At 42.5% G+C, this 19,015-nt stretch overlaps 1 protein-coding gene across 1 annotated transcript in view; it reads right to left on the bottom strand.

Moving 5' to 3' along the window:
- The window catches only part of rasa1a (RAS p21 protein activator (GTPase activating protein) 1a), a 24,917-nt gene extending 6,125 nt beyond the window's left edge, over positions 1 to 18,792 (bottom strand). Inside the window, exons 1-9 of the mRNA XM_027277492.1 lie at positions 17,472 to 18,792; positions 5,874 to 6,026; positions 3,738 to 3,873; positions 2,781 to 2,851; positions 1,738 to 1,855; positions 1,237 to 1,268; positions 584 to 636; positions 244 to 394; positions 14 to 92 (exon numbers count right to left, since the gene is read on the bottom strand). Of these exons, the coding sequence (XP_027133293.1) occupies positions 14 to 92; positions 244 to 394; positions 584 to 636; positions 1,237 to 1,268; positions 1,738 to 1,855; positions 2,781 to 2,851; positions 3,738 to 3,873; positions 5,874 to 6,026; positions 17,472 to 18,010 (1,332 nt within the window). The 5' untranslated portion in view covers positions 18,011 to 18,792. The remainder of the gene's footprint in view (positions 1 to 13; positions 93 to 243; positions 395 to 583; positions 637 to 1,236; positions 1,269 to 1,737; positions 1,856 to 2,780; positions 2,852 to 3,737; positions 3,874 to 5,873; positions 6,027 to 17,471) is intronic.
- Between the last annotated feature and the right edge of the window lie 223 nt (positions 18,793 to 19,015).

A 19,015-nucleotide genomic window follows, 5' to 3' on the forward strand; every position in this document is an offset into this window, starting at 1 on the left:
CATTTGTACCCACCTGCATTGAAACTGGCTCTTTCAGGTTGTAGCCCTCGACAATCTGCTCTTTCTTGTAATGATCGATAATGTCATCAACACTGCCGATAAGAGAGAGAATCAGATTCAGCAGATCAGTAAATGCAAGTCAAACAAAACAACACAGGCTGACTACAACCTTAAAAATGCTTAATTAACATATTGTTTTATTCATAATATTCAGGTTTAACGACTGCTGAAGGCGGAGCATACCTGTTGTAGTACCTCCCCCCCATCATGTACTGATTGTTGGGTGTAGGGGAGATCTTAAACCTTTGGATTTTTTCATTGGTGCGAAAAAAGAGGGAGTAGTCCCCAGGTGTTTTGTCTGATGGTCGGACTAGAAAACTGCACACCTGGCCAACTATTAAAACGAGAGGGGACAAAAGTTCCGGAGCAAGGGAGAAGGAGAGAGGTTTTAGTGCACGATCAGCAGTACAACTTTGATGAATGGATTTTGACGTTCACAACTTATTTCTGACAAAAATAATGCACGATGATGTCACGAATGATTCATAACTTTTGCCTAATGAAAGGCAAAGAGGAATGGTACCTGTCATCAGCAGGCCGTAGGCGTCTTGCTTGGTGATCTTTCCATGATACCAGCTGTTCAGGAGATTGAACAAGAGCCACACAACAACAACAAAAAAAAGCTCAATCAACAATATATTAAATTACTGACCACCAATCACTGCTGGGAATATTCATAGGAGTAAATAAATTAATTGCTCGGGTGTACAAACATAACAAATGCCCTTTTATGTTTGACGTAACGTTCAAATTATAACTTCTATTCTCTCACAGGGGCCCACGGGCATTTGGCACGCTCAGGGTTTTTTTTTTTTTAGGTTGAGTGATTATCTCAGTCAAACTTGCCAAAGGACATGATAGGTGAGGAGACAATGATGACTCAGAATATACATGACGTGCAGGCATGCTATTCTGCTTGATAAAGCGAACACAAACACATAATTCATATCTTAAGGACAAAGCGAACTTGCGTGTGTGAACGGAGGCAAACAGAGAGGCTGAACTGAACAGGGCGGATATTTTCCTGCGAGGACATCTTGTCTAGTATAAAGGATAATAAAGAATCATAACTAATGCGAAAAGTATGCAAGTGAACTTTTGCATCCTGCTTTGACATTTTCACACAGATCAGAGTTTGGACACTAAGAAAAACAAATTCTATGAAAAACAACTTACACTTTTCCCTCATGTGGATCCTCCTCACGCCCCTGAAAAATCAGAAACAGAAATCTGTCAAGACACAAACTCTAAAAGACATCTAGAGACTGTTCTACACATTGATCCAGAGTTTAACTGGTTTTAACTCATTTTGACTTCTGACATTTTCTTTAAAGTTTCTAAGACATATTTTCAGTTATACTATTTAGATTGTCCACTTAGAGATTGCCACAAGTCTTATATTTTTAACATTTCATGCAATAATTTTGTTTTATCTGTAGATTTAACAGATTATCTATAAAATATATATGTCCTAACCAAGATGTTCTTTGTGCCTTAATCAAATCAAACCTTAACAACAGTGGTGAAATATAAGAAAAAAGAAAAGGAAAGAAAGAACAGTCAAATTGTAGAATATCAACTAATACGCTATTGAAATGTTCTAAATAATTTCTAAACCATCTGTGGGCAGACTATCAAAATGAAGTGTCACCATATTTTCTAAACTATAGCACTTACCACCTCCTCCACCAGATCCTCCACAATGAGTCCCTGCTCCTCTGTGCGAACGTTTGTCACCCACATCCAGCCATCATCCAGTGCATTGTGAACAATAAACATGTCCCCTTTCAGGAAGCTGGACATACAGTGAGTCAAAGAGGACATTAAGAGAAACTGGAAAAACATTGAGACACTGTGCAAGAAAAGTATAAAACAGACTGCTGAACATAGGATGTTATAATATCACAACATCTTCCTCTATCGCACTATTTCACGAACGCATCATCATCTCAATGATGTGAAGGAAAGTTGTGAATTAAGGAGATCTGAACCTTCCAGCCTAAAACTGTCAAGTGTCTGTCTCAGGGGTGTCCAAACTGTTCCACAAAGGGCCGGTGTGGCTGCAGGTTTTTGGTCCAACCAACCAAGAGCACACAGTTTTACCAATCAACTCTCTGAAGACTGAGATCAGTTGATTGAATGAGTCAAGTCTGGTGTGCTGCTGTTTGGTTGGATGGAAACCTGCAGCCACACCGGCCCTTTGTCGAACAGTTTGGACACCCCTGTTCCATCTAACATGAATTGTAATACCACAACACTGCCAGCAGGTGTCTCCTCTGACTCACAACATCCGAAGTAAATATTGCATGTCTATGCACTCAGTTAAGACTGCGGCTTGCTGGCAGACTCATTGAGGTTGAGGTTGACTTCAGCCAGATGTTTATCAGATTTAGGAAATCAGGGATAGCTGGGATCATCAGTAAGTGTGCCTACTGCAGCTTAATGACAGAGACATGACTGTTTTTCATTAACAAGTTCGATGATGTGCTTTCCAGGCTGCTGTGAGGGGAAGAACAGGCCAGTGTCGTGCCAAAACAAATCAAAGGGAAACTAGACCGCTCTTTGGGAGCAATGCAGCCAAATACTATATTTTTACATCGAGGAAATCATCAGCGCTGCCTGTGCCTCAAAGATTATGGATCATACTTATGAGAGTACTTTTAGGAAATCTTACACTAGAGGTATGAGACAAGGATAGGGCTCTTTTTGGACAGACTCACCTGATCTCATCAGTATCTGGCACTTTGGTGTATGGAAGTATGGCCCTGACTCGCCTCCTGTCTTCTACAGGCTGTGGAAACATGCACACAAAAGAATAAAACTCATTCTTAGCTTTGACCTTCCAAAACCACATCCATGTTAAATTCCCCAATTATTGCACAAAAAAAAAAAAAAAAAAAATCAAGTATTCTACTACAGCTCCCTCAGGGAGATATCACACTCGCCTAAAAAGGTAATTAGCATTAACTTGAGCTTTGCCTTAAACAGTTCTGAATACCGCCTGAAGGCAAAAGAAAAAAGGGGAAAGAGAAAAATATCCTCTTGTACATTGAGTAAGTGCTTGAATAAAAAGGAATCAAGGCTGACTTCAAGTTCACTCCAAAGGGTACATTTTTCCACTCGTATTTCAACCCTGACACATTTCATCAGGTTTGAATATTATTACTGGACAACGTTTTTCGGCAGATAAGGTTTCGTTTTGCATACCTTACAGCTGATCGTCACACTCCGTGCATGCCTTTGGATTCAGGTTTGCTAGATCTCTGGGAGGAAGTTATTTCTAATCTAATTCCAAACAGCATAAGAATAATGCTACTATCAAGCTGCAAAGATTTCTATTGTTCAAGAAGCAAATCACATGAATGGCATGCCATCTGCCCGGTCAAACAAGAAAAGCAGAAAGGCCAAAACAAGATGCTTCTTAGATTACAGAGTCTTTAAAATAAAACTAATTTCAGTTCAAACTTGACACCATTAACCTACTGAGAGGGCATTAAATACTCAGACAAGGTGTATTTCACGCTATATTTATTTTAAAAAGCAACTACACAGGGAAAATAGCAAACATCAAGTAGTACCCCATCACACAACATATTGGAAAGAGTTTCGAATAATGTAAAATCGCAGGAGAATGCTGCAATGTGCTCGAATCGACCTTGAAAATATTTTGGTCTCACCTCTGGGGGCGCCACTGGTGATAGCAGTTTCTCTTCTTTTAGCAGGCAAGACACATAGCTGTAGTAACCAATCAGGTCTGACAGAGACGAGAACCGCCGCCCGCCGATGTAATAGTCCCCGCACATGGCGATTATCCTGTTGAGGGGAAACACAACAATGATTAAAAGGACAGTTATTTTTACATTTGGCTAATCACTGTGCAGTGAAGGTGACAGAGGATTGTTCATCTTTCATTCATTTGGCAGTTAAATTAAATTATTATTATTATCATCCGGATTGAATTAGCATTGTTTTTCATCAGCGTTCTTATGCTGCAGATGAAACATAGCTCGTATAAACTATGATAAAAACAAGACTGAACATCTGCACTGCAAACCTCGAATGTCAGAAAAGAGTAAATATCTATTTAAAGAGGATTTCAGACGATGAGAGAAAGACAAAGATCAAAGCTGCCCTGTTAACTCCACTTATCATGCCCATGGTATTTGTACTTTGTGACTCATCCAAACCTGTAAATCACTACAGTGATTACAATGGTATGATAAAAGTACGGCTCTGAATATCCCGTTGCAGATCCACTAATCCTAATTCTCTGCTCATCAGTTGAGTGGATCTCTAATTGAGGGTTTCTAATAAATCCACGTGTTATTACTCGTTTTGCTGCATGCACGATCCGAGCACGTCCGCCTTTTGAAGAGGACGTGTCGCACAATTAACCTTGTGTTCACAATTCCCCGAAAGAAAGCGGCTATATGTCATTCCTTCCAGCATCAGTGACATCATGGGTCTACACTTAAGCGATGTGAGCGGCCGGGGATGATGTCATTGTTACTCAATTAGAAAAGTGCACATCCTAGAGGAAAGGTCGGCGCAAACCTTTTGCTTTCTAAAAACAAGGTACAAAATTACGACTTTTTGGGGTCAAACACGAGCAGCGGTTGCAGAAAATACTAGAAATAAAATGCACGGATGCTAGTTGACGTGTCGGTGATATCAAAAAGAAAACAAAGGATCTAAATCTATTTCTTTGGTGCATAGCGGTGCTGTGTGCCTGATAAAAAAAGGTGGAAAAGTGCGACCAAAATCAGCACCACATGTGCTGATAGACACACTTTCATCACCCTCCCACCATACTGTACGTCTTTAAGCACTCACTGCTATTATTAAATACACACCGGGGAATGCTGGAGCGGGCACACTACTTTTAAATGCAAAATGTTGTTCTCAGTAGGCTGCTTATTGATCTCTTGCAGCAATGAATACTTTCACTTTATCACATAACATCCTGATATAATCCACTCTCAAAGAAAGTATACTTTGTTTTGTTTTTTTTAAGTAGAAAGTCACGTTTTGTCACGTCACGCGTGAGCTTCAGGATTAATGTATGCTCACGCTGAATACATCATATCCATTGAGGGGGAGGACAGACTGTAATGCCTAATCTGTTTTATTGACTGTAATGTTGTAAAATAGCCCAAAGCATTGCCGCTAAACAAGTGTGCTGTCTTCTCTCTTTTACATCAGGTCCACCCACGCACGTTTCATGTGTGCGTCACTCACACATGACACACACACGCATACACAGAGTCATGCAAGCGTGCAACTTGATATGCTTTATTAAAAAAAAAAAAACTTCTGTTTGAATGACTATGAGAAAAGCAGACTGAAGTAGTCAGCATTGGTAAGACGACCGGAAACCAACCTAGAGAAACAAACAAACCTAAACATTTTCACTTCAGTATTGGCTCATCTCTGAGGTTGATCTTTCACTGCGGTGTCCGTGCCTTTCTGCCCTTTTGGTTGGGTAATGAATAACCTCTGTAGTTCCCCTATCCTTATCTTCTACGTACAGGGCTCATTGTGAGGTGCCATATTATGTTCTAACGTACTAACAGGACTCTATAGAGAAAGAGAGTTCATGTTCAAGCACCACACTATGAATTATAGCAGCAGTGGATAAAAGAAAATGATGACTGGACAAAAGATTTTGTCACTGTTAAGTTAGGACAGATATGGATAAATCTGAGACAAACTACTTCTAACTAACCAGCTGAATTTGTCCATGCAAAAATGTACTGCTCTGAGTTTGTAAGTAGGCTTCAGACATCACTGGTATCAAGTTATTTCTGTCATACCTGAAATGGTTGACCATATTGGTCATACTGAGGAAAGACAGGACAAAGGAACCGGGCCGGCGGTCGCTCTCCCTGATGAGGTAGCTGCCAGGGTTCCGGGCCTGGCGCAGCCGCTCCTCAGCAATGGTTCGGTCTAGCTTGCCATGGTACCACCTGTGACGGACAGAGAAAGAGGAAATAGTTAGGAGGGCGACACACGTATGATGCATGTACACAGTGGCATCCAACAATATTGATCTTAGACACAAAACATTCATCGTGCATCATTTTAAAGCCACAGTGCCTCTCTTATTAAACATCCTTCTAATGAGATGGAATAAGACGGACAGACTTGACTGATAATGAAATCAATATTCAATAAGAAGCTTTAATAAATGATATCTACTTTAGTGAGAGTATAATTAGCAGTTTGTGTATCTTAAACAAGTGGAAAGCAGCACAACATTAAAGTCTTCAGTTTCTGAATTAAACAGAAGCCTGAGGAGCAACACTGGTTAAAATTTCAGCAGGTGAGGCTGAACTTGACTGCGCTTTGCCAGCTGGGGTAAAAAATTAACACGCTTTTCCAAATTTAGGCCACTGGTGCCTCTCAGAATGGAGGGCAGTGACTGGAAAAACATCCAGCGGTGAGAAGATGAATGAGGCGCCGCAGTAGCTCTTTTCACAGGAGACCTTTAGGGCTCCCATCTGGTTTAGTCGAGCAGAGGTCTCTACTTGTAAAGAAAACACGGTGAAGTCTGCTATCGCAGCGTAAGCTCCGTAAGCTTGAGACGGCTTACTGAAGAGAAGGGGGGGAGAGTTAAATGTCCATGTGGGGGGAGTCTGGGTGATAAGAGAATTGAAGTGGGCAATTGAGAGCAGTTGGAGAGTAGAGCCAAGAAGCCCTGAGGGGGTCTGGAGAAGCTGGAGGAAATAACACCGAAAGGGAATAGAACAGTGACGAGGGAAAGAAGGATGGCAGAAAGCAGAGTGGGACACCCCATCCAACAAGCCAAACTAGCTCTTGTATGATTTGAGTTGATGTGAAAAAGGCAAATATAGACATTTGGGATACCTACTCCAACTAATCCTGAACTAGGCCAAGCAAGACCTGAGATCTCAGAAACCTTAACATCAACAAAAAGATTTGACGGTCAAAACTAGTCCCAATAAAACATTAAATACAATGTGAGAGCGAGTTACCGTTTCCTTTGCTTTAAGGCATCGGAAACGACTCAACAGAGGGAGCAGCCAATGTCAGGCCGGCAACTGGGAGACTGGCAAGTAACAAAACGAAACGAGGTCCTCTCCTTTCTGCCCTCCTTTTCTGTCTACTCCAAAACCTACTTCTGATGGACTACCACCAATTCAAGACTTTTCAGTGTTTTAGTGTGTGTGGTGTATTTGACAGGCGCACCCAAGCCACCATTAAAGATTCAAAAGAAAGAACCCCATTGAGAACAACTGCTAAGACAGACATTTATCTAAGCCAACCAATACAAGTATCGCCCAGACAGTTTATTTTATCCCAACCTGCCACTGTTCACCTGTTCACTGTTATTGTTGCCTGTCGATAACCAGCAACGCCCACTGATACCGCCACATTTAGAGGAAACACGGCAATAAATGTGCCAACGACAAATTCAGTGTGCTATTGATTACATTCCTTACGTGTCACCTTGGGCTGTCGGTGTTATAACAGTTCAGCATCAACAGTTACCACCAGACATGTTGTGACTGTAATTCTAGACGTTTGTATTTTTTAGTTTAAATGTGAAAAAGTAAAACATGTAGCCAGATTTAAATTCCCTGCATCGTGCAACCAAATGAAACCATCGACAAAGTTTCCTTTGAGGGAGGCTATGCAGCAAAACGTTGATTCAAACTGATGAACTCCCTGAGACCATGTAAGAACTGTGTCGTGAAAGTATAAAACAGTCATTTATGGGGCGCTCTGGTAGCTCACCTGGTGGAACATGTACTACCCCATGTACTAAGGCTGAATCCTTAATGTAGTGGCCTAGGTATGATTCCACCTCCATGGCCCTGTATATGCGGTCACCACTCTTTCTCCAGAGTTTCCTGTCTATCTCTGCCTGACACTATCTAAAACACACTCAAAACAGCTTTAGTGCGAGACAGAAACAGATCAAATCAACCCTGCAACTAAATATTGAATCATAAAGATAGATAAGAAATTAAGAAATACACCAGAAATAATCAAACTTTGATCGAATGTGGTGGTGACATTAACAAAAAAAGGGTTAGGCTGTAATATTGGGCCTGTGATGAAATATCAAACCACATATTACCACATAAACTAGAAAGTTCCTTTTATTGTCATGCTTTATTATCATAATAGGCAGAAAGTCATTCGATAAACCTGATTACCTTCCCACAATAATACCACTGACATAGCGTGTAAAAAAAAAAAGAGGCAGTCATGGTGCTGGTGGCGTTACGATCAGCTCCTGGAGATAAGTCATAATAACTGTTCCTCATTTACTGCTGCTTTAACTTTCTCGTCTTTCCAATGCTTTCTTTATGAATGTGTTAACACCGACCTGACGTTTGAGGTAATTAATTAACTTGGTACAGTTGATAGAATGCAGACTCACTGACCTCTGAACACCGTCGAACAATACGGGAACTCTTACAGCAGGAGGGTTAGGTGTAAGTGTTAGGGTTTAACCCTAACCCTCTTTATTTAGATTGATTTAGCCACCATAGAAACTCCACGCATGTGTGGAGTGTAAGCGGATGAAAAAAAAGAGACTTCAGCAACAGATAGGTTTAGAAATGATAGTGTATCTGTTTGCCACCTATCATATTTTACTGTCATAGATCAGACTTTGGGCAGACATATTAATGAACAGCTTGTTGGCGTTGTTTAATTATTGAATACCACTCCTACTCTATGCAACAAATGCACACAGAGTGAAATACAGGCCTCGTTATTCCATTCATCAATGAAATTTAAACCAGTCTTTGTTTCTCGGGTGGATTTTAATCCAGTATTGATTTTCAGTATTCAAGCACAAATGCGGAGCTGCTTTGCTGTATTTTGAGTTTGAGTTACTTGTTTGCCGCACAAAAAACATACATACACATCTTATAGCTGTGGTATTTCCTCTGTTACTTCGGGCGCTGTGCACAACCGTTTTACACGTTGCCATAGCAACCCCCCCAGCCATGTGGATTTGTTGCTTGTACAGTGCCTCGAGGTCATCTGCATTATTTAGGTAGCCTTGTTCGGGTTTACTGTACTGTCTAACACAGACATCCTGGTGTCTGCACCTTCAGGAAAAAGAGTCAGCAGTATTTTATACATAACACCTGTATATAGATTTAAAGAGAAAAGGGCTATTTATTAAATCTTTCCTGTAGCTTTATAAAACGAGCTATGATATTGAATTCTTAAATTAGAGTGTCCATGATGACACGGGCTGTAAGTGGCTAAATCAGGCAGGGAGGGTGTTATGATAAACAGAACATGAGCATAAGCCGTGACAGCAGTGATTGGATACAGTGCTACGATTAGCTTGAGGAATGCCCCGTCATGTCTGTACATGAACAGCGAGCAGCTCAGTGACGTCCTGGTTTCTCCTCCAACACTCAACTCGGGACAAGGAATTTCTCCCTCTGCATACAGTTCCCCAAGAGTCAACCAAACAGGCGAATTTATAGATATTATGCATGCACAGAGCTTAATGCAGGACAGTGCTACATTAACCACAACTACCTGTAAATGACACTACACTAAAATATGTTTTAACCTGAGCAGGAGACACCCACAGTGTCTTCCTCTAGCACCCATAGAGACCACATCCTGAGCCTCGCTTTCACACACTTAGTAATTTCATTATGACACAAGGGGCGATCCTTTCAGACGTTCCAGCGAGCACACAAGCTACTAGGTTAAGTTATAGTTCGGCTAATTGTGTCACGCTGTCAAGAACAATATTACTGCACGCTGCTGAAATCAAACATGCCCGAGCCTAGTGAGCTCGGGCAAAGCGCCAAAACACAGAGCTTAGGCTCCAGCAAGCACAGCAGCGTGATTTATTGTGTATACAATCCTTCTGGCTACATTTTTAAGGCTGAATGACTTAAAAAATATTGCGTCACGAGAACTCTGAGAGGACAGGCGTGACACACTGTTTTGTAGGTTTTGCCCGCAGTGTGAAGGCACATAAAGCCTGTCTGTGGTTTTCTCTCAGTTTATTGCTTTTGATGAAAAAAACAACACCATAAAGCCACAGGAAGTGAACAGTAGGTTCAGGAGGAATGACATATACATTTAGCTACGGAAACAATCTAAATCTAGAGTAAATATTTTACAAGAAATGAAAGAACAGAGAAGCAACGTTTCCACATATTAATGAAATTACTGAATATTTATACTTTTAATTGCTCATTTTTTAATGAGGTTGTTTTATTTTGGAAATCAAAACAGGACACGTAGCCCAATTTGCGCCGTCATTGCAGCGAGTGCTGAAAGAAAAATACGTTAATGCATATCACGCATGCATGTAATTGATGTTTGAATTAAACAGGCAGCAGCTGTTGCATGCAGACATGTTTTTGTACAGTAATATAAATGTGGCAATATAAATAAACTCTAGCCTAAACAGCATTTGCTGCCTGCAATGTTTGGGCCATTAGTGTGCACTCAACTCATGATTAGGGTATTTCAGACAGCACTCGAACAGCACGAGCATGATGTATACTCCCCATAGGAGAAATTAGCCAGTGGCTTATAAAATCGATTATGAAAATGACACAACGTGACATCAATAGAGTGATCGGATTAAAAAAAAAACAATCTGTCTATATCCTGGAGGAAAAAATACGAGATAACGTCATCCCGAGGTAGAGAAGTTGAAGCAGTGACAAGCTGCAGTCTTTGGAAAGGAGGACACTGCATACTCTACTGACCAAAATCTTTCAAGCGTAACTATTTTTAAAAAGTAATGATACCCAGAGTATGTTGGGCAGGACTTTACCATTTAATGAGCCTCGGTTAATGGATTGCTGAAGCAAAGTACATTATCCATTCTTTAAAATATTGTCATATTAAAATGAAGATTCAATGATGAGTTTAGGAAATACTCTATTATTTGTGTCCACACACTTTATGTGCAGCTTTATTGTTACCGAACGCTATAAAAAACTAATTCACTCCCCGTCTTTTTTCTGCTAAGACTAACGGGACGGACGCAGAGCGCCGGGACTTGAGTGACTTGGATGTCGTCTCTCTGTCAGTCTGTCTCTCATTAAGCTCTTTCTCTCCAGCTCCTGTTTCTCTTCTTCTCCTTCATCTTCAGCTGAACTCAAACATCTCCACAGACGTACTGTCAGCGCTCGTCAGTATCAAATCGTAATGAAACATTACTGTACATTAGCAATGCACCCCAGGGGAGCTGCCGGCTTTCTACGGGGGTTACTGAGTGCAACATGTTTTCTACACACGAATGTAACGCTCAGTAAACATCCCACTAACATTCTTAGTCATACCAATGTACTCTATAAGGTTGGCTTGACATCCATGTAGTTACACATACAATATGGCCTTTTCTGACTTCTATGTCCGTGAATTATAAGATTAGACAAATGGCACATTATGATACCGTTATATTATAAGTGCTTGGCTAACCAGTAAATGATTTTCCAAGAAAAACATAAAGGATATAAAAAGATCTACAGTAGATTTCCTGTGATTGTCTAACTGAGTCCGATGAGTACAGCTGGCTATACAGTCCCCTGCATAAAATGACATGCACACACACCTTTTTAACAAACAATATTTTTAACAACTAAAATAAAACTGGAGCCCTAAAATAAAAAAAACATGATAAACTGGAGTTGTCAGATGTTTCTAGCAGCCCACTGTTAGGGAAGCCAGGTTATAGTCGCGGGGTGGTTTGATGCCCCACTTACGCCGAGTTCGCCCTCTGCTGCATGTCCCTCCTGTGTCCCGTGGTCTCACAAGGTGTACCCACTCCAATGACACTGCTGCTGGCCAGGCAAAAACTGGGAGCGCCGACGTGGAAAGCAGAGCAAACGCAGCTCTAAATCCGCATAAGGCATGGTGATGTGACCCCGCTTCTGCCCTGATAAAGTCATCTCCCGTCGCAAGGGCCAATGAGCAACATCCATGGAAGTAAGATGAACAGGAGGACACAGAGATGGAGGCTGACACCCCACATGTATTTAAGTTGTGCTAACTAATTTGAGGAAAACTGGAGGATCAAGTCTGGTTCTATCATCCTTTAGATGCTGATCTGAAGAGGTCGGTCTTTCACGGACTGAGGCAAACAGTAGCCCTGTAGTCTTTGCTCCCACTTCATCCTGCTCTGACTTTCTCTTTCTCCTTCTCCTACCCTTCCCTCTTTCTCGCTCATAAAGCCACGCATCATGAGCATGCTGCCTATTGGTTTTTGAAGCAGTGGGACAGCAAGGGTAGGGAGTGGCATCTCTGCACACACAGACCACTGCATGAATACACATTTCTGTGCACAAACGTGCATTAGTGGAAACAGGCGACACAACCTTGTGACCTGCAGTGGCCTTAGAGAGTACTTTCTCTACACCTGGCTTCAACCATGCTTAAAGATTAAAACACAGTGAGCGTGAACCTCTCACCCTCAGAATTTCCGACTGGTTTTAACCCCATGCCGTGCAAGTAAATGAACAAACAACTGGGTTAATACACTAACTATGCAGCCAAACAACTACTTTCTAAACTGTGGCCCCTTACCCATTTACTCATATCTGTGTGCTCAAGTTTCCACAGTGGAAAGGTGGAGGGCTGTGGAGGCCTGACAGCAGCTGCAAGTTGTTTTTGTTGTTGCTTTTCACACGACAGACTGCCACAGCTTGTTACTTCAGACAGGGCAGGAGAGTGACAGCACACAGGGGCAGACTTAAACTGTACAGATGGGAGAGATTGGAAAGGGCCCGCCGTGCATCTTCAGCCTCGCTCAGCTCGCTGAATGCTAACCAACCATCATCATTTTAATGCCCGGGCCAGACACACGGGGACCAAATCCGACATCTCGGCTTTCCTGCTGTGAATCAGCCGCCCTGAAATAACATCATTACATCAGTGATAATAGGCTTCGCTGTCATCTACACATACAATATCCCTCCTGTGCTCCTGATTTCGACATGCAGGGGTGTCCAGTTAAGAACATTGTCTTCCTGCAAAACTCAAATAACATTCATAACTAACATTCATGAGACAAGATCGTGTTGCACATCTCGCTGTGCAACACTAGCTTTCAGTTGTTGTGTGGCTGGTCTTTTGTACAAGTAACAATGCAATGACAACACACATTACATGCTACTTGTTGTGTAGGAAGTCACGCTTGTAGCGCTATAGTACTTAAGTCTAAACTGGTACTGTAACATTTTCTACCTAAATTATAAGCCAGCACACCTAACGAATGTGAAGAGCCATTCAAAGCGAGTCCTGGGTATTGTCAAACACAACTGAAATGCTTCTGAGGATCCTGTTAAGGCCACAATGAGTGGCTCAGAAGTCTTGAAAACAGGATGCAGGAGAGAAAAGGCAGGGCAGTGTGGGTATTGGAAGGGCATGACAGGACATTGCGTAACACACTGAAAAATGCATGGAAACCATAGGATTTGCCTTATCAATGCACAGTGTGGAGCTTACACTAATATAAGTGGGACTGGGTATTTTAATCAATGGGTCTGGTGAACCAACTCCAAGCATGTGCATCGTCTGCGAGACTGTGTGACAAGGTGCAAACACAGATTCATATAGTCTGCAATAGTACTGCAGTATTTTTGTGTACGAAAGTACAGGCTTAATACTAACTGCTGGGCTCACCAGTCATCACAACTGTGTGATAAGACCCTGCTTTGTTATAAAAGTGCTGTAACATTTTGGCTGGTGGGAACAATCTCCATCAGGGAATAACCTAGTTAAGCTATGTGACATGATCCTTGTGCCATTTCAGAATCCCATTGTATCTGCCACCCTACACAAAGGCCAATTACGTAGTGTGGGTACTTTTTAATTAATGCTGCAGTTACAGAGATGTTTCTGCAGCCAACTATTCAATTGGGTAAACTCGTTTACAAAAGCTACTGATCTTCAAATCCAGCTTTTTCCTCCCACCTACCACCTCCTCAGGGAAACCCTTTATGACTTCAAATCCTCGCTAATCTTCGTGGAAACTTGAAAATCAGCGACTCGCTTCCCAACGTGCTGTTTGTTTAAGCTCAGGCACTGGGCCGGAGGTTTCTAAACGGCAGAAGGAACGCACGCTGTTAGGGCCACCTTGCATCTTCACTCTCACCTCTGTCGTCAGTGTGAAATTCTCATTGCAGTGCTGCATCCATCCACCAAACACACTGTTGTACAAAGGTGTGAATAAACGTGACTGTCGTTTGTCTCTCCCTCTATCGCGCAGTATAAAATGTGCCAAGTTCTGCTCTTCGCAGTCGCTGTGCAACACACAGTGGGACTACTTCCAAAGGAGTGTGGAAGTTTTCCACTATCACTCTTCCGACATGCACTTTCGCTGGCTGCAAAACATAACTCAAAGGAATACGGGATCAGTCTCGGAGCCCCCGATTACAGAAGGCGTACACAGCTAGCTACACAGCTGAAAGGGGCAGGGTGAGACTCAGAATCGTTCAGGGTAGTCAGCTGTGAATGCAACACCCGTGGTAAATGTGCCACTGGCATATGCTATTATAGGCACAGTGAAGTCCATCATGAAGAAAACAAATGTATGCATGCAAGATAAGTTGATTTTCTGCCATGAGTTCCAGTTTAATGCCTCCAGGCAAGAACTTGAGCTATGCCCATGACCATAATGCACTTTTGCCCTGTATATTAGATTAGACATCATCTATAGCACGGCACCGCCGGATGAGACAGTAAGCTCGCAGAGGGTCCACGTATCAGCGCTGTCTATCACAGTGGCACATCCTGAAGGAGGGACAGATCCTCGCCTGAAATGGGTCAATCATTACAAGGCAAAGGCAGGACCTTAGAACTTGTCTGTTCCTGAGAACAGACAAGAGGATGAATGAAGGCTGTGTGCCTAGCTCTGGGCCTTGCTTTTATTGCCAATGGCAGGTGTTCTCAGAACCTGACCTCAATGTTTTGTTTAGTTTTTAAACGTAAGCCTTGAAAGGAAGAAAGAATGCGGCGCAATTTTTCTCACTGTCCCTCTACATCCTTCGGTTTGCTGCAGACAAAGTTCAACGTCTATAAAAGGCAATAGGAGAAGGCCTTATTTTGATAAACACCGTCGCACACTTCACAACACCTATTGGGAAATTGCAGGCTAATAATAACCAGACAAAAAAAAAAAAAAAAAAAAAAAAAAAAAAAAAGGGAGAGATATGCGGTCCAGCTTTCTGGTGTGTTCATCACCACTACAAGCAATTCACTGAAACCACAAACCCAAAATAGAGGAAAGGCTCGTGTTGTGCATGTGTCTTGCACAACTCAGTTGAGTAAAACGTTTCAGAGTAGGCCAAAGTGAGAGTGTGAGCAGATTCATTTTGACTCTCCCTGGCGTGTAAAGTTATGTGTTAGTGGATGTGGCAGAGAAACATTTGACTACAAGTCGCTCATTGTGAAACAAGCAACACCAAAGCAAATCAATCCCATTCATGCACAAGTGACAACTGTTCCGCCGCCTCACTGGCAACCCCGCAAGTTGATAAACTGGAATCCAAGTGCAAACCCCATGAACAAGTCACGTATTTCCTCTTTGCAAAACGACCATTTCCACAGTAGTGCTATGTGAGAACTTCACTTCGAGGGCAGTTAATTCCATTTAGGGTTGTCCATTACCAGTACAGGCGAGACTGGTGAAAGGCTGGCCTTCTTCTTCCTCTGTAATCTGACAGGGAGATATAGGGTGGCTCCTAAAATAAGAGCTGAATCCACACACTAGCCCACTCACTTCCATATCTTACCAGTACGAGGGCCAGAAATGACAAAGCTCAGCAGTTCTCTAATGAGACTGTAACAAATGGGAGGGCCGTATTTAGGTTATTACAACACCAGAATACACGGGTTTGGACATGTGCTTGTGTGCATGCCTGATAAACTCACAGAAATGGCTATGATTGGAGATGCAATTCTAAAATACGAGCTTAGGATGCACTTTCCATGCTGCAATAATAAAAAAATGGCTTACAAATAGTTTTCGCCTTGTTACACAGGACCTTATATTCGTGACACATTATGTCCATTAAGTCAGAGGACTGTAATTGGCTTTAAGTAGACGACTGCGCAGCGAAGCAGAAACATTAGATTTTCCTTCAGACCTAGCATTTTCTATTTCTGATGAAAATAACAAGGCTGCTGTTGCAGTCACATACTGACAGGTGTTTTATGGGGCTTGCAGTGTGACTCAATCGCAGGTCAGTCAAAGAAATATTTGATTAATTGTACTCGGGATTACAAATGTAAAACTGTAGATTATCGATCCATTCAGATTCGGCATTCGCCTGCAGGGGTTTCCAGCACCTTCACTCGGATAAAGATGTCGTCGACAGAGATAACCCGCCCTCGTCACCTGCAACTCGCCTTCAGACCAGTTCACTTTAGCTGCTTCCTCTTTCCATTCCTTCACAACTGATCCACGTTTATTTTAGCGCTTCTGAAACTGATCACTTGATAACTTTGTGATTAAAAGATGATGTATGTGGACAAAAACCCCATTCCAGGTGTCCCAATGTTTGTTGATGTAAATCTGAGTAAGGCTTTGTTTTAAATGAGTCTTTTTTAGAAATATTTACTTAGACCATCTGGTAAATAATGACAAACGGATCAGGGGGCAGGAGAAGCTATTTGTTTGATGGCATTGTTTGACTTGATTCATCATACTAAGTCTTCATATGTATTATTTACATATGAATGACTTGTGTTGTGGTGTGAAAACACTGCATGTCAACTGTTAAAATGCAATATTCTTGCACAGAATGAGACGCACATCGGTACACCGAGTACATTTATTTAGATATATCCTGTGTTTGATCACTTATTGATCAGTATTGTGGTAGACTGTTTAAAACTGGTAACTTACATCACTTCATAAAGGACATCACCACTGACCCACCTGTTTAAAAACAGCCTTTTTCCATCTGATTCAACTGCATTGTCCTATTCTAACTTGTTTTTAATGTTGTATTCTTGTAATTTGATACTTTTATGGTTCTTTTTGTTTGTTTCTGTTATTTGCTGTCTACTCTTACTTACTGTAAAGTGTCCTTGGGTGACAGAAAGGCGCCTATGAAATGAAATGTATTGTTATTACTGTCCTTAATTCTAAATAAGCGATGAGCTCCAACAACACTGACTTTACTTTGGGGTAAAGTGGGGTTACCTTGGTCCTGGTTTGATTCCTTATGAAAAAGTAGTGCAAGTTTGGAGGAAAATGTATAATTAAATGTATATCTCATGACCTCAATGGTAAAAAAAAAGTAGTGTGTTGATCATGATACCTGTGAGTAGAAGTCAGTGTAACAGGAAGGAAGTGAACCTCACAAAAAAGTACAGGATGCTTCAAAGTCTTGCTTTCTAAGTGTCAATGAACAGCACGTCATTTCTAGTACACTTACTGGTTCGAGGGAGGTGCAGAGAGGGGGAACACCACCTCCTCTTCTTCGTATTCCGGCCCATCTTGCATGTCGCTTTCATCCATAGTGAGCCCCCCGCAGCCTGGAGGTGGAGGAGGTGGCGGTGGCAGTGGGGGGAAGACACCGGCCCCATCAGGGCCTGTTGATGTGGGTGAAATCCGACTAGCCGGACCCTCCGAAATGGGAGAGTAGCAAATGCCGCCCACGGTCCCTGAGCTTGTTCCTTGGAAAGCTGAATGTCCGCCACTCCCTGCTGCGGACAGCACGGGTCCGCTCATATCCCCGCCAGACACGGGATAGCTTATGCTCATGTCGGGGAGCGAGTCCGGAGAGGTGTTTGAATGTTGGCGGAGGGTCGGTGCTGCTGGTCCTTGTCCCAAATCAGTCACTCGCACTCTGCTCGGCTTGGGATAGTAAGGGAAAGGGGCCGTCTCCGGGCCTCCTCCTCCTCCTCCGCCTGCAACCCCTGTCCCCGCCGTGACCGAGCCCGTATCCTCGCTGCTGACCTCCGCGGCCATCATATTAGGACAGTACGTAGAGGGGAAAAAGTCCAGAAGGGAACCTGCCCTTCCCCTCTGTCCTCACAACACTCCTTCAGTGTTTTAACCTGCGCGGTAACAACACCGAAAAAAGTTTCTCTCTCCGACGAACGCAGTTCAGCTTTTAGCCCGACGAGCTAACGTTAGCCGGCGAGCTAACCCAGCCGTTGACTCGCGCTAGCGGCCGTTAGCTCCCAGCTAGCATTCGCTAGCTGCTAACTGCTAGCAGCTTCTCGAGAGAGAGAGACACTTGATGAGTTTCTTCGCTTTATGTCTTCATTGTTTCCTGAGTTTAAAGTTCACACAGAGAAACTAACATTTAACAAAAAATAAAAGACTCAAACATAAACATGAATTCACCAATATTTCCTGTTTTTGTTCCCCCCTCTCTCTCTCTCTCTCTCTGTTCTCGGACTTCACCCTCGGCACCAGGCGGACCACTTGTCGGGGAGTGTTGTTTTATTGTCACTGTTGTGTCTCTCTCTCTTTCTCTCTCTCGCTCTCTCTCTCTCTTTTTTCCAGTGTTGTTGTTGTTTTCTTTCCTTCTGAGTTTCCACGCACCTCAGTCGTATCGCCTTAAATCCCCCGGAAAGATGTATTGTCCTGTGCGAACAACCATATACCGTAAAGCACAAGTGAATTATTCTTGCGCATACACAAGCTTAAGTTCGCCTTTATTTCTGGGTTTCAGGGGCTGGTTGGCTGGTTGGCTTGCCCGCTGCTGCTGCTGCTCTCTCTCCCCTCCCTCTCCTGCTCCTCTCTCCAGTCACCGTGCAAGACACAGCCAAGTGAACACAGAGCGGCACCGGTTCAATCCATGACATCTTCAATCAGTACTCTAAGAAAATGGGGGATTTGTATCATAATCTGGATTAAAATAGATTAATCGTGTTCCCATTGCTCAAAGTACAGATTCATAGTGTGTTGTACATGATGAAGCAGCACAGATGTTTCCAGATACCAGTTGCATATTTTTTTATCTGTTAT

Source organism: Larimichthys crocea, chromosome III, assembly GCF_000972845.2.
Source record: "Larimichthys crocea isolate SSNF chromosome III, L_crocea_2.0, whole genome shotgun sequence".
In the NCBI taxonomy this organism is placed as follows: Eukaryota; Metazoa; Chordata; class Actinopteri; family Sciaenidae; genus Larimichthys; species Larimichthys crocea.